This window comes from Mixophyes fleayi, chromosome 1 (assembly GCF_038048845.1).
Source record: "Mixophyes fleayi isolate aMixFle1 chromosome 1, aMixFle1.hap1, whole genome shotgun sequence".
In the NCBI taxonomy this organism is placed as follows: Eukaryota; Metazoa; Chordata; class Amphibia; order Anura; family Limnodynastidae; genus Mixophyes; species Mixophyes fleayi.
In genome coordinates this window covers 70,346,591-70,363,674 of record NC_134402.1, presented here as the reverse complement: position 1 = coordinate 70,363,674, position 17,084 = coordinate 70,346,591, and the positions used below count along the sequence as shown (strand labels likewise).

The window sequence follows — 17,084 nt, the reverse complement described above, 5'->3', positions numbered from 1 at the left end:
TTCCAGGGATGGCTGCTGATGCAAGTAACAGATGAGAAGGAAACAGAACACCTTGCATTACGAGGTGATATTCACGTTTGTTTTATTGGTGTTTTTGGCTTTTCCCTTTGTATGGTGTCTGGGAAGGTCTTAGTTGTAGCACACGCCCCCTCTCCCTCTCTACCTTTCATTGCACCTGTCCACGCAATGCATTAGGAGGACCTCCTGCAACTCAGAACACTGCTCTCTCCTGCTGCGTGCCCCACTGGGTGCTCTCGCGTGTAGCTGCCCCTCTAGGATCTGATCTTCGGATCACGGCAAGAGATTCCTCCAACACTTCATCCCAGAAGAGATCAACCTCCTACAGCATCTCGCCGAGTAGCTAACGAACATATCCAAGCCCTAACATGTCCTTTGGGCTCAGTCTGGAGAGTCTGCAGGGAAATGTGGATTATGGTGATCATGGCTATGATTAACATTGCATGTGAATGGGCCTGCATTGGAAAGGAGACACTTTGCACATTTTAAACAGAGTCCTGCGAAGTGTGAAGAGGGAGCTTTGAGACTCACCGTCCTACAACGTGCTTCATTAACATATGTCAACTTGGCCAATATACAAACTGTCTGTACATAAACGTCTCCAACCATCTCACTCACACATTAGGGACGTTTGGGGAAGAGCCAGCACAGGTTGTGCCCTAACTAAGACCTTTCAGGGAAACTTATACCCTGTCAATTCGTGGACTGTCCTGTATCTGTACTCACCTGCTCACACATGGCTCCTGTGCCCGAGGTAGGGAGCTTTCTAGCCGGGCTTGACGCCTTTGGACAAGTTGGTTCTCATTACTTGCTGCCGCCTGCCAGGGACAACCCTCTGTTGTTCAATGATCCTCTGGGGCAATCTGATCGGCTCTCCCGCAGCGCCCCCTCCGACTTGGCGCATCTCCAGGGCATTTTGCGCCGCCGTCAGCTCTATTGTAGGACGGGATTCCACCTACAGATATTACCTGACGGCATCGTCCAAGGCACTCGTCAGGATCACAGCCGCTTCGGTACGTACCCATTAGCTGGTGGCAACTTTCTAGTACTAGCGTTTACCGTAATCTGGCTGACATCAGATCTACTCCAAACGGATAAGTCAAGTCTTACCTCTCAGATCCGTAGAAATGATATGCACTTATTGGTTTATATTATGTGTACAGTGATAATTAACTGAATTGTACCCTATTTAGATAACAGATTAGTAAATTCTGCAAAGTAGCACAGGTGTATTTCTAAACAAACTATACAATTTAGCTACAGCATCCTAGTGCAATGTTTTCAGCATTGAATATTTACTGTATCAGGCGTTGAGAGAATAGTATTTTATTTTGTTTGACTTACACCTTTCTTACGTTTAAGGCTACATTGCCGTATATATTTGTGCAATTCATGTATTACATAATGGTGTTCTATGAATAGTATGACATGTCTAATTTTTCATACACTTTAACATAAATGTTGAGGAAAATATAAATTGCACTATTACCATAATCAATAAACGGAGAGTGTATTCATTTAACACAGAGCTGTTTACTTCCATTACAATATCAGTTTGAAAACTTATTTTTATAATGAATAGAATCCAGCCCTAAAACACTCTGAAAGAACAGATTAGAGCCGTCTAATAAAAGTGGGTACATCTCCACCTACCCCTCTGCCCTGTACATTGGGCATGTAACTGGCACCTCCGAGTTCTCCTATAACTATGTTTCCACGCAGAGGACAGGCAAGGATGTAAATGCTTATCTGACAGGAAGAGTGAATAATGATCAGGGTATTTATTCAATGTTCTTTTTATCTGAACAAACCAACTATTGTTGATAACCACTTTTTAGCCCCTGTATTGATTTAGCTGCTGTAAAGCTGATTAAAACGTTTTCTATCACTTTCCCATAGCCAGCCTAATAAATATCAATTATTCTTAACTCTTTTTGATGCTAGACAGCACATAGTTCCTGCTGGCAGACTAAGGGTTAATTAATCTTTCGAACCGTGAAAATATTAAAGGTAACAGTCATTTAAAATTGAGAAAATGAGCAATGTTATTGTGTGCAGATTCAGCTGTGCAGGAATATGAAGTGAGAAAAATGTTGTACTGTATGCAAACATGATTAATTTTTTTTAGCAAGAAGTATTAGGTAGAGATCAAACATGTGTAGCTGCCCTTTCATATAGCTCTCTTTATACAGCCCCTATTCTCCACTGAACTTCCTCTGATGTGGTCTCTGGCTGGGTTGACTCACCTGCTTATTGTTATTTTTTTTTAAGATGTGCTTGAAAAAAAAAAATAGCACAATAAAGACAAAATACCACCATAAATTCCACTAGTTCACTTTCCAAGTCCCTTATTATTTAAAAATCCATATATACATATAGAATGCTTTCAAAAAATGTGGCAATTTTTTTCTACCAGGTGTTCTTGATATCCTCCTACTTTTTTGTAAGTTATAATTAATTATAATTGTAGTATTAGTGATCATTTTTGTATGGACTTTGTTATTTAAACTTGATCCTTCAAATGACTCATTATTCCTTTATTGATGAACAGGTATTCTTGAATTCATCAGCGTGGCCATTGGTCTGGTCAGCATAAGAGGAGTGGACAGTGGTCTGTACCTTGGCATGAACGATAAAGGAGAACTTTTTGGATCTGTATGTAACTATTATTTGTTATACACTAAACACCAATGTGAATATAACATTTGTTTGTACATTCCCAGTGATCATTTTTGAAAAATTATTTTGAAGTTTGTTTAAATGAAGCACTGTAGTTATGGATAAACACATTACTAGTGAAGTACAAACAAATACTGATTATTTTTTTTTTACAATTATTCCTTTTGTAAGAAGAGCTCACGAGACAAAGGAATCCTAATTCCACATATGCTTTGAATGACAACCTTTTTGAACTTTATTGTTGGGGCTTGAGTTAGCTTTAGTTCTGTCTAGGCTATTATATCAACCAGCACCGAAAATCTAATAGAATAGAAGTTGAAAACAAATTTCCCATTCATTCAATACAAATGCTGTCATAGAATTGAGCTGTCTATTGGCTGTATAACTCCTATACTTTAGAACCCTGTTAGAGAGGTTATACCACTATTTGATTCATGTACATTAGTGGTAGTGCAATACCTGCTGATGTGAATAAGCCATTACTATCACATATTAATTCATTTGTAAAGTACTTATTTCAGCCTGAAGGTGTCACTGTTTTCACTGCTGTGCCTGAAGAGGTTTAGGCATTGGCCAAATACTTTCTATAGACAACAACTGCAACAGTGACCTTTGCAGGCTAAGAACATATACTGCACTTCTTTAAAAATGTTATATCAAAGATCAGTAAAAATATTTTAATACCTGCATTGTTTTTCCAATTAAACTGTAAAGTTCAAATAGATTTAATGTTACACAATTTTGATGATGCTACTCTTTTACGGAAACTGCAATTTTGCAACTGTTACATTACGTTAATGTGCCTTGTATTTGGCTGGAAGGTTTATTAATTTTATTTACAGTGAATACATCTTACAAGTTATCCTAATTTTATATTCTTTCTTTGTATTTTAATAGGAGAAATTGACTTCTGAGTGCATTTTCCGGGAACAATTTGAAGAAAATTGGTATAATACTTACTCATCAAACTTATACAAGCATGGGGACTCTGGGAGACGATACTTTGTAGCACTTAATAAAGATGGAACTCCAAGAGACGGAGCACGGGCTAAGAGACATCAGAAATTTACCCATTTTCTGCCCAGACCAGTGGATCCTGAAAAAGTGCCTCAACTCTATAAAGATGTTATGGGATATAGCTGAGAAGTCGCATAAAACATGAAGGTTTTCTATACTAAAACTGCGCTTTTCATGAGGAAAAGTGGGGTTAAAGGACTAAAGTCACTGATGTCTTGGATGACTAGGACCAAGAAACGCGATAGTCATAATAAGGACCATCTACATCACAGACGAGGATGCAGTATCTGGTGGATAAGACATAGAGCCAAGATTCCAGTGCTTCTCACATACGGAATTACGTGGCCTTTTAGAAAACACCATTGGCATGGCATATCCCACTCCAGAGAAACTGTCAAGAGCATAGTAAGGGCAAATTAAAGTATGCCAATATTGCCCACACATCATTGAGATGTGAGACTTTTAAATGACAACTGATCAAAAAACAAACTGCAGTTCAATTCTTCCCTCTAGACATACATCTTTCCCTCCAACTATGCAGTTTCCAATCTGTGGACTTAATATGCGTATATCTATAAATATATATTTATTTTTTATACTTATTTATTTAAATTTTTTATTTTTTACTGATGTGGTTATAGACTGAACATAGCGCTCACTGACCATGTGCTTTCGTGACATTCCAAATTATTGGCGACTTGACAAAATAATTTTTGGAAACAGTGTATTTCCATGATAATGATTAATATAGTTTGTTGTCGGAGTACCTTGTATATTTGACAGCGAAAGGAGGTTATTGGATTCCTAAAATGTATATCAACGCCTTAAAATTGTAACAGTCTAATTGTCCATTAACAAAGGTATTAAAACACACATTGAAATGAAAGGATTGGTATTGTTTTCTGTTTGGCCTTGATATCTACACCTGTTGATATTAAAAATATACTTAATTATTCTTAATGCAGCTGGGAGTTTACCACCTGATTCATTTGACTGTGATTCGTCATTCCAGCCAATGTTAAAGAACATTATTTTTTAATATCTCTCCAAAGATAAGGTTGTAACTTGGCAGCACATTGGGTAGGTTGTCATGTGATTTGTTTTGGCAACAATATCAATTGAACGGAACTCAACAGGTTTCCTTTTAACTAATGCACAGAGATATCAAAGCCTGTATAATGTTCCTTTGTGGTGTTGTAGATAAATCACATCATACAAATATGAAAATGGGTATACAGAAAAAGGTACTGTACCCAATGGCAACCAATCACATGTTTGCTTTAACTTGGTAAACTGTGTTATAAAATATTGTCCGTAATAATTTGAAAATGTTAATAGTAAACTTGTTAAAAATAAATTTAAGAAAAAAGCACTAACCCTGGCAATGAAAGACAAAATCAGGTCAAAATGACTATTCACTGCTAAAGATTTCGGTTGTACTTGGCTGGCCAGGCATATCAAAGTGAGTGGTGGTGAGGTTTGTAAAGTTGCAGGATTGTTCTGTGCTATACAGGGATATTTGTGTTGTTTTGAATTTTTTTATAAAGCAACTACATATTCCGCAGCACTTTATAGAGAATATTTATCCATTCACATCAGTTCCTGCCTAAGTGGAGCTCACAATATATATTCCCTACCACACAGACCCATACACAGGGTTGCAGACAATAAACCTACCAAAATTTCTTTGAAGTGTGGGAGATAACCCACACAAGCATGGTGAGAACATACAAACTCCACATGGATAGGGCCTTGGTTGGAATCCAATGACCCTAGTGCTAGGGGCTGGGTTCAGGGGGGGTGGCATCTGCCCCCCCCCCCTTCCCAAGGCTACCTTGGGCTGGTCAGTGGTTGTCAACAAGGCTAATTAAAAGGCGGTCATTGAAGCAAAGGGTGTACGTACAATGCTTTTAAGCACCAATAGACGTAATAAAACAACATGCTGCCATATATAAAATAAATGTTTTAGTAGTTATTAGAGATCAGATATAATGGTACACATCTTAAGATATAGACATGGTATGAACTTTTGAATGTTTTGGAAGATTATGAAAATCTTTTATATAAGTACTCTTTATATGTACTCTTATTTTAGTGTAAGTCCATGTTTTCACTACAGGGTATGCATGACATTAGCCTGTCAAACCCCTAATGTGAAATGGTATCTGTTTCTTCATTTATCCATGTATAACATTATCATACATTGTGTCAATATTACAGTAAGGAGTCTATTTATGACCCAGCATGGTCAATATCAATATGTATCGCTGCAAATCGCAGTGATACATAATTAAGCGTTGCTAAGAGTTACCATGCCGAGGCTGCACGGATAGCCCCGGCAACGAACCTCCACCACAACGCGTTTTTCTATCTCTCCACCGACAGCCTAATGCTGCCGACGAATGGAGAAAGTGCTATGCTTTCACCAGTGAGGGATGCAGCAAAGTCGGAAGGTCTTCAGCTGGTTCCCGTTGAAAAAGCAAGTAACTCTATCCTGAGCAGCTTACAAATTGCCTAATGCTGCTGTCCCCATATAGGTCTATGGGGACAGCTGTAAATGCCGGTTATTAGGATAATGCCAAAGAAATCTGTGAGTTCTCCAGCACTAACCATTTGTTAAATAAGAAAAAACAGTAAGAATCTTTTGGAGTTGTGCTGGCATTTTGGCTCTTCACCAATTATTAAGTAGACCCCTTGTGTTTGCACTTTAAAAATAATTTGAATGCAAGTGTTTTGGACAAGCTTAAGATAGAAATAAATATGAATGTATGCCTTTCAGGGGCTGGCTGGCTGGGCTGGAGGCCATGGGGGCATAATGGACTACCTTGGACTGGATCACTGGGCTTCCTGTGTTTTTGTCCTTTTAAAATGTTCTTAATATGCTCATAAGCTGAGTCTCTCCCCCTGGGCTAATATTTTCCAGCAAGCCCCTGATTAAAACACTGGCTCTCATTTATTAATTGTAAGGTAACAACGTGATCTAGATTGCCAAGCTCTCCCAAGAAAGTGCATACAATTCTATAGGTTATCCAATGACTGAATAACACGGACAGTTCTCTGAAGGAGAGCTCTAGGTTATGCAATTGATTGTACTATATCTGAAAAGTGTTTCTGTCACAGAGACAAGAAATGACAGCTTTTCTATAAAATCCTTTAAGCACCGCAAAGGTCATATATAGAAGGAAGGAAATATTGTTTGTACTTTGCTTGCAAAACAATTAACCAAACGGAGTACATGAAATCTTCTAGATAAATGTTCTCACAGGCGAGAGATGTTACAATTGCTTTGTTTCGCCAAGACATATTTTGTCATGTGCAGTTAAACATGTCTCTTCTTGTTTCTTTAAAGCTGTTCTCCTTTCATTTTATGCATTTCAAATTTTAAATCCTAGATACTGGCTTAAAAGGATGAAGTTCTTTACCTGTATCTTGGGCTATATCAAAGGATTAGCAATAGCCAGAGTAAGGCATTTGCTGTCCATTTTCTGTTCTTAAATTTGTCTAAAACTTCCCAGGTGAATCATCAAAGCAATTTTCTAATGAATGATTTTTTTTTATTTAGAAAATATGTTTTTGTTATTTTAAAAATAAAATGTTTGGGTTATTTTTTTTAAAAAAAATCAGTTTTGTGGCCACTAAAGGCGGTACTCCTTGCAGTGTATGAGGGCACGCTATGGTAGGAGATGGAAAGAAAGTTGAGGGTTTTCTACTCAGACTTAGTTTTCCCCATCATGTTTTATCAAACGTCTATAGAAAAAAATAAACCTACTTATAACAAGTGTGTTATAGTGGTAAATGATTAATTACATGTATATTTGCATCTGTGCCAATGATTTGTGTAACAGTTTGTTGTATTTTTGATATACTTTGAGGAGTGATTCATTTAGTCACAAATGATTATTATACATATATATATATATATATATATATATATACACACACAGACAGCTACATTGTGGCAATGTTCTGCTGTCATCGCTGTTATAAGTTTTATTAGAAAATTTATTATACAGTTTGATTAAATGTTTTGACCCATACATGCTACCTGGAAAAATCTTTTATTTGGCAAAACATTGTTAAGAATTGGCAGCCTATTTATTAAAGAAATTACAAAAGTTGGGGTTTGGTTTAGCAAAAATTAGTCACGACATACCATTATTTTATCACCATAGCAGTTGAACGTTATTCAGTTGCCATGGTTAAAAATATCCAGAGCAATAATATTTAATCACTATAGAGGCCCCCTTTCACCTTGCCGAAAAGAAGATATAAGCACAAAAACTGTGCAGCTGGAGCTTAATGGAATTGGTTTCCATGACCGATCATCTGCATGCAAGCCTCACATCACCAAGACCAATGCCAAGCGTCGGATGCAGTGGTGTAAAGCACACCGACACTGGACTGCAGTGGAAATGTGTTCTGTGGAGTGACGAATCACGTGTCTCTGTTTGGTAGTCAGGTGGAAGAGTCTGGGTTTTGTGGATGCCGGGAGAACGTTACCTGCCTGACTGCATTATGCCAACTGTGAAGTTTGGTGGAGGAGGGATAATGGTATGTGGCTGTTTTTTAGAGTTTGGGCTAGGCTCCTTATCTCCAGTGAAGGGCAATCTTAATACTTCAGCATATCAAGTCATTTTCTACAATGCTATGCTTACAACTTTATGGCAACAGTTTGGGGAAGACCCATTTCTATTCCAACAGGACTGTGCCCCAGTGCACAAAGCAAGGACTACAAAGAAATGGTTTGATGAGTTTGGTGAGCAAGAACTTGACTGGCCCACATAGAGCCCTGACGTCAACCCCATTGAACTCAATTGAACCCCTTTGGGATGAACTGGAGCGGAGATTGCGAGTCAGGCCTTCTCATCCAATATCAGTGCCTGACCTCATAAATGCTCTACAGAATGATTGAGTACAAATTCCCACAGAAACACTCCAACATCTTGTGGAAAGCCTTCTAGGAAGAGTGGAAGCTGGTATCCCTGCAAAAGGGGGACCAACTCCATATTAAAGTATATGTATTTGAATACAATGTCATTACAGTCCCTGTTGGTGTAATAGTCAAGCGTCCAAATACTTTTGTCTATATAGTGTGTGTGTGTGTGTATGTGTATGAATATATATATATATATATATTGGGTTTATCGCCGGTGGTAAACTTTTTAACATATAGGGCAATTGCCTATCTTCTTTGCCAGTCATAGGCCTGTTAGCCTTTTGATAACTACAGCTCTTTGCTTTAAATACAGCAAAATTATTCAGTAAGCACCTTCTCTGTATGCTGTTAATAGATACAGAACCTGAAAAAATATATATTACTGCAATAAATTGTATTTTTCAGCCTGTTATCTTTTTAGCTTACAGTCTACATCACACACACACCAAGCCAATTTAATAGCAGCCAATTAACTAATCATAGGTTTTTGGAGTGTGGGAGAAAACAGGCGCACGCAGAGGAAACCCACACAAACAAGAGGAGAACATACAAACTCCACACAGATAAAGCCATGGTCAGGAATAAAACTCATGACCCCAGTGCTTCCCATATATAGAAGATTTATTTAATCCCTTTTTTAAGAAAACTTTTATTTTTTTCCTTTATATTGACACAGCTTTCAGTTCCATGCATACTCTGGGCCCTTGTGCATTCTCAGTAGAACTCAATCGAGGCTTCCAGAACAATAAGTAACTTTTAGTGCCATTGATATTGATACTGTGATAAAATAATGGCAAATTACAGAGAATCCTATATGCTGTTATTCATTTGGTGAAGGCTGTCCAAGTTAAAACATAATGCATATGACCAGGGGCAGGCTGGGCTGGGGGGCAGGGGGCATCTGCCCCCTGGGCCGGTCCCATAGTGGGCTACCTTGGGCTGGGTCACTGGACCACCTGCATTTTTTTCCATTAAAATTTTCCTAATAAACTGCTGAGTGGAGTCTTACCCACCGGGCTAAAATTTGCCAGCTTTTCACTACATATGATTACAAATGGAGCCAATGTTATACCAAAACATATTTACTTTATCTTGAGCTATCATCTTCTAGAACAAGCTGGCTCTAAAGCATTGAAGTGTTAACAATAGCACAGAATTGCACAGATCAGCCAACACCTTGCTATGCCAATGGCATCAGCCAATCAAAGCATGTTAACAGTACCAACCGCATATTAACGTTGAGATCAAATTAAACTTGTTCCTGATAGAAGATAAAGGCCGCTTGTCTAGCAACAAATGGCCCATGGGCCGATATTTGGACTGCCCTGAACAGAGTAGCTAACAATAGTCTTAAATGAATCGGGATTTTAGGTGTTGAGCATGGGTGTAACTACTGCATTACCAGGGGTAGCAGATGCCACAGTGCCCAGTAGATGCCACCTGTGCTGCCTGATCCCCTCTTCTTGTGCTCACAGGAGAACATCACTGTATCCACAGTCAGCAGGAGTCTAATGAACTCCCTGCTTTGCAACCACAAACCACTTGAAGCCCTAAAATGCAGTGCATGAATGCCCACATTAAAATCTGATTACTGGGGAAGAGTAGACAGGAGTCTGGCCTAGTAATGAGAGTGTTTTTTTCCTAGAAACTTAGGGGGACCCTTTAAAATGTTGCTCTAGGGCAGGCCTGTCCAACCTGGGGCCCTCCAGGTGTTGTGAAACTACAAGCCCCAGCATGCTTTGCCAGTAGACAACCAGTTGATAGCTGGAAGGGCATGCTGGGACTTGTAGTTTCACAACACCTGGAAGGCCGCAGGTTGGACAGGCCTGCTCTAGGGCATACGAATCTCTAGCATCACCGATGCCTTTCTCAGTCCAGACAGGAATGGTATAGGAGCATTATAATGGATTACGCTCTGCTCTTCGGGTAATATTCTAATTTATTTTGCACAGAACGCGGTCCTGGTGGCCTAAAATATGGAGATGTGTTCAAAGCCACCAAATGTAACCCTTAACAACCCTCCTCTTTTGTCAATACCATTTTAAACCTACAACTATCTGTGCATCTTCATATTCAGATAGGGTAAAAATATTTATTAGGTAAATTGTTTCATTGCTTTGGTCAAACATATTGCTTAGACATTGTTAAGCTCAAAAAGTAGAATCATTTTTTGCAAATTAACCCATTTCGCACTGGAAGCAAGTGCAGCAATTAAACAATTTCACTTGTCATGTGAATGATCAGTTGTTTTTTTGAAGAATGAAAACCTAACTTTATGTCACTTGCAAGATGGGACGTCCCCTTCAAGTGTTAACAACCCTATACATTAACATTACAGACACTTAATCATACCCAATGAACAATGCAGACACCATTTCTCAGCTTTCAATGTACTGTTAAAGGGTACTCACAGGTCAGTGGATGAGGGAGGGGGCAAATCACATAAAGACAAGGCCCATAAATAATGTATGAGATCTAGCACTTTAAGGAGTTTTGCACATTATTCCACAAAGTGAAAGCGGCTTGGCAGTCATATGTGAATTGCATGACTGGGAAGAGACAGCCATCACTTATATGCACTAAGAGTCTCACCCAGCAATACACACTTTATAACAACTGCTGCTGTACACAGTTGCAAAATATAGGATGCGTTCTGGACTCGGATGTATTTTAAAACATATTTTTAACACCACTGAATTTAACACCATTGATACACTTTTATGCCAGAAATTCTACATAAGTGTAACAACATTGCAATTTTTAACATTAATATCCAGAGGATTAATGAGATAGCTTTGTTCCGTGGGGTAATGCTCAATTTACAATAATTTAAAAAAAAAGAAAAGTAAAAATATTTATTAAAATCTTTATTGATGAAAACACCAAAGGTATGCACATTAATTATATCCTACAATATATGCATGTTGCTGCTTTTTAGCTACACACAATTTAAAGGGAAACTATCATCCCTATACATTGGGTTATTTTATTAGTGCAGAGCTGCTGTAGTTGTATGCAAATTATATAGTCACACACACACACACACACACACCACTCAGATTGTGATAAAAATATTCAATGAGTATTTACAGGGGTAGCACAAGTAGGGTTTGCATAAAGGGACATCATGATTTTATGGATTCCCCACTTTGTACATGCCCATTTTTAATACATCATTTGAATTGTGGCAAACACATACATTATATTAAATACATACACAGATTTAAATACAAATAATATACATAGGTTAGGTTGAATAAAAAAATCATAATTATGTACACGTCATCCCATGGTTGTTTAAGCATACTTGCCAACTTTGGAGATCACCCCTCCAGGAGATTTGCAAAGCTAGCCGTGTCTTGGGGGTGTGGCCACACTAATCTCGTCATTAGGCCACGCCCTCTGCTATACAATACCAAATTTGGCCTATTATAGAAGGGGCAGGGCCAGGATGACACGATTAGACCCACCCACTTCACCAACGAAGCTGGCAGGATTCAGGAGGTTGCCCTGCTCTCCTGGGGGTCTGGGAGAGATCCCAAAAATGTGTGAGTTTCCTGGACATTCCCTGCTGTCCCCTGACCCCACAGTCCCACTCTGTCAGCCATCATATTCTCAAGGAGAACACACCACTAGCATGCTGAAACAGTTGGAGAACTACAAGCACCAGCATACCAGGCAACTGGAGGGTAACAGGTTGCATAATACTGGTCAGTTTAATTTGACTACACTTAATTGCTCTTTCAAGTGTTGTTAAAATGCTCTTCTACCTGTATTCACAGGCAACTCTCTCTGTTGAATCTGCAATGCTTAGTGCTGATAGCAAATATCAATGTCGATGACCAATCAGTGAGCTCACTGTGAGTCACTCAATCTCAGGCCCCACACACACTGAGAGTGGGCCTCAGTGTAATGTACAAATAAATATTAGTGCAGGTCCCTCAGGGGATCCACCCTGATGTGCGGATCAGTCCCAGAACAAGAAGAGGTGCGTTGTGGCAGGAATTAGAACTGAAGGACGAATTAAACCCAAGGGAAACAAAAAACTGTGGTGTGGGTACATAACCATTTTGGGGTTAACAAAATTAGTAGGTGTGGTAATGTGCAAACAAGTGTCATGACAGAGACAAGGGATCAGTTTAAAAGGAGTGGGGTGGAGTTAGCTCACTCTCTTAGGAACGGGCTGTGGTTCAGCTCTGGATGTACCTGGCACCACATATTGATGGGCCTTGGTATGGTAGTGATGTCGAAGGTTGCGGTAGGTACCGGCTGTGGTTCAGCTCTGGATGTACCTGGCACCACATGTCGATGGGCCTTGGTATGGTACAGATGTTGAAGGCTGTGGTAGGTACGGGCTGTGGTTCAGCTCTGGATGTACCTGGCACCACATGTCGATGGGCCTTGGTTCGGTCCGGATGTCGAAAACTGTGGTAGGTACCGGTTGTGGTTCAGCTCTGGATGTACCTGGCACCACATGTCGATGGACCTTGGTTCGGTACAGATGTTGAAGGTTGTGGTAGGTACCGGTTGTGGTTCAGCTCTGGATGTACCTGGCACCACATGTCGATGGGCCTTGGTATGGTACAGATGTTGAAGGCTGTGGTAGGTACGGGCTGTGGTTCAGCTCTGGATGTACCTGGCACCACATGTCGATGGGCCTTGGTATGGTACGGGTGTTATGGTTCAATCCTGGAGGTAACAGGAGGCGCTTGGTGTGTGAAAATGGCATGGTGCAGCTTTTAATGTGGCAGGTGAACACTGTACGGTATGAACAATGTGGGTAAGCACACATTTATGGTAGTCAGGTGTTTGGAACCTGTGCCCTTCAAAGAACTGGCTTAGGTTCGGTGCAAGTACAGCTCATCTGGGCTGACATGCGGTACCTTACGATTAGCCCAGAGGGGTGCGGGTTCTGAATAGCCTGGAGACGGCTGTCCCATTAAGTTTAGCAACCAGTGTGCGTTTTGGATGGACAATTTTGAATACAGTGTTCCCCCGCCACCATAACAGCTATGGCTTTTTTTTAAATAAATAATAGTTATTTGCCAACAAGTCGGTGTGTTGTCTTTTATTATTATATTACTTAAGACTTAAGGTTAAGACTAAGGTCTATTGGTTATGTTATCAACCATAAGCATTTTATAGGTGAGGCTGAATCAGCAGCCAGCCCAGGAAGATTCAGGTCTAACTCTTGTAAATGACCCTTAGTGGCTACCATTTATATTGTGTCTGTAACATATCAATCCAGCACTTGTTTAACATATAAGAAAGGAAAAAACTGTTGTATTACCATTTGTAGCATTGTTGAAGGCACTGCACTGGCTTTCTTTTAGCCGTGTACGGCTTTTTGTGTGAAAATGGCATCTTGTGGCATCAAATGTTTGCCCTGGGTAATGGTTGGGTTCTGTCTTTTTATATGCAACTATGCACTAAGCAGAGCAAAATCACTACAAAGATTTGCTATGTGAGCAAGATATTTCAATGAATACTATATAAGGAGATAGGGCAGTCATAAGCATGATTGGAAGAGCACTGTAGCACAGTGGTTAGCATTACTGCCTGCAGCACTGGGTTCAGTTCCAAGGGCTATGACTTTGTGGAGTTTGTATGATTCTCCTAACACACTGCAAAACATTCTGGTATGCTTCTGTCAAAATGAGCCCTAGTGTGTATGTGGTATGAAATATAGTTTATTAATTCCTCCACAGCAAGGACTAATGTGAACAATTATATAATCCATGTAAAATGCTGTGTAATATATAACTACAATAATAAATGTTAGTCACAACTATGCATGTGGTGGCAATGCCATATATATATATATATATATATATATATATATATGTGTATATATGTGTATATATATATATATATATATATATATATGTATATGTGTATATATATATTATATATATATATATATATATATATATATATATATATATATGTATATATATATATATATATATATATATATATATATATATAGGTACACTTTGGGAAGTATACACTTTACACCTGTGAAAGTCCTGTTCTTGCCCCTGCAGTAGACACTAGTTTGCAATTCAATTTACATTTTCTAAATGAACCTTTTGGTCTTAAGTTTATTTGAATAGGCTGCTTATCAGCTAGGCATCACAGATAAGGTTATGATTTTGGTCACAGCTCCCTTAATTTCCAAGATCACTCACTGCAATATTCAGTGGTGCATACAAAACTTGATCACAATGCTCTCAACAAAAAGCCTGTTCTGCTGATCTGTATAAACCCTGCCAATGATTCATCCCTATATTTCAGTGCTCAGATCGGGTGTTCTGACAATCAGCTGTCCCACTTTACTAGCTGATTATTGATGGCTATACCATTATTTTCACAGCTTGTTATTCATCTCATTAAATGTGTGTGATATCGGAAACATTAAGACTTCAAAAGGAAGTACTTTCTTTGCATTCAGTTTATCCCACCTTTGAACTTAGTGAAATAGTTTTGATTCAAATTGGACCAACTAGTAAGAAAAAAAAAACCCTGTAAAGAATGCTAGCAGCGCGGGGATCAAGATTTGAGCATGTAATTACTTTTTAGTGTTTTAAACTTCAGATAATCTAGCTTTAAGTGTTCAAGGGCTTTAAGGTTGAATTCCATCTGTCCTATAAAGTTATGTATTGCAGCAAAAATGAGTTTCTTTGATCTGCTGAAGGGTAAATACATTCATCTTGCACATAGTTTGTAGAATGTTGTGCCTAAATAACTGAACAGCTAGATCATTTGTAAGGGTTTATCAAGTGTCTTTCTTTTCAGTGCTCTTGTTGAATCATACATGCATATATTTCTCAGCCTAGCTATTACACTTACTGGGCCTGATTCATTTAGGCACGCAAAAACCCCCACATATACCTGTCATACACATGTCCGTGTTCAACAAGGAGCGGATGTAAAGATGCGTCTTTTGATGAATACGGGTCTAGGTGCGCTCTGCTGTAACAGACAAGGCACTGCGGAATACGTCCAATAAATATGTGAAATATCAAGTCTCAAAGGAACATACAGAAAAAACAAATTCAATTAATGTCACCTGTTAAAAATGTAGTAATTAATGACAAAACATTAAAAAAGAATAACATTTTTTTTATTTATTTTGTTCATAAAATACATTTATTAGGATGTTATGAATGTCTAATGTACATGAAATACAGTTTTAAACTTGCTTCTGATTGCACACACATGTTGTAGGCTAACTTGCATACGTGACCGTCATCACTAGTAATCGCCACTTACAATGACCTGTAGCTGATGCAAGTAATATGACTGAAAAACACGTACCTTTGAGATGCCCAAAGGTACGTGTGCTCGAGCTTGGCACTTCCTTACCGTATATTGACTAAGCCCATTCCCTCTACCCTTCCACCCATGAAATTGTAGGCTGTAGCAAGGGTCCTTTGTGCTCGAAGATGAATTGGACTTTGCTGCGATCTCTGGAGTATGGTTTATGTCTGGACATGCGCAGAGTGAGTTATTATGCAAAATACGTCACGTGTCTGCATTTATTTGCCTTAACGAATCAGGCCCACTATGTTTTTCTGTTTTATTTACTTATACATACATTTATACATGGATCCTCTTCTTCCTTAAAAGTATTTGGTATTGTTAAATATCTTACGCTGATGAGATCTAATAAGTTTGAAACAGCTGTCTGTGAGCTGGATGTTTGATTCTTCAAATGTGGATGTACTGTATCTATGCTTTGGATGCATAGTTAGCTAATCTTGTACTGTTTGTATGGATTGATATGAATGTCTACTCAGAATTCAATAAATAAGATTTAACTTCATCATTTTTATATGAAACGCCAAGGGTATTTTTTTTTATAACACAACCATGCACATAACTGTTACTTTATAAAGTCTTTTTATTGTTTTTTTTCGTAATTTATTCTAATACAAAAATGCACTCACATAAAAATGGATGATTTAAAAAGTATGAAAGAATATATATATACCACTACCACTGGTGTCGGTTTGGAGTGTGAAGGACTGAGGATTTTTCTTCTTACACCTATCTGTAATTTTAGACATAGCGGTAGGTTCATCTATCAGCAAAGTTCCGGGACAATAACATCTGATGACTGATTGTTTGATGCTCATTTGCTTCTCCTCTCTACTAGGGGTACATATGTATATCAGTGGCAGAACTACCATTGGTATGGCAGGTGCGAGGTACCGGGGCCCATGGAGATAATGGGGCCCACTGCACGGCAGATACAGAGGGTCGGAACTAATGAGCTGTGGTTCCTGGTTCTCTTCTCCCCAATTCCCTGCATCGGGGCCCACAGCTAGCTAGTTCCGCCTCTGATGTATACCTTCATGTTTTTTAAATCGTCCATCTTTATGTGAGTGTATTTTTGTATTAGAATAAATTAGAACAACTTGCGTTTTAG

General features: G+C 38.8%; 1 protein-coding gene across 1 annotated transcript; it reads left to right on the top strand.

The window, feature by feature from the left end:
* Window positions 1–201: 201 nt before the first annotated feature.
* FGF20 (fibroblast growth factor 20) lies at window positions 202–4,072 on the top strand. Its single transcript, XM_075189405.1, has 3 exons — window positions 202–1,031; window positions 2,570–2,673; window positions 3,595–4,072. Exons 1-3 carry the CDS (start codon window positions 755–757, stop codon window positions 3,838–3,840), a joined length of 627 nt encoding a protein of 208 aa, XP_075045506.1. The 5' UTR covers window positions 202–754; the 3' UTR covers window positions 3,841–4,072.
* Window positions 4,073–17,084: the final 13,012 nt, after the last annotated feature.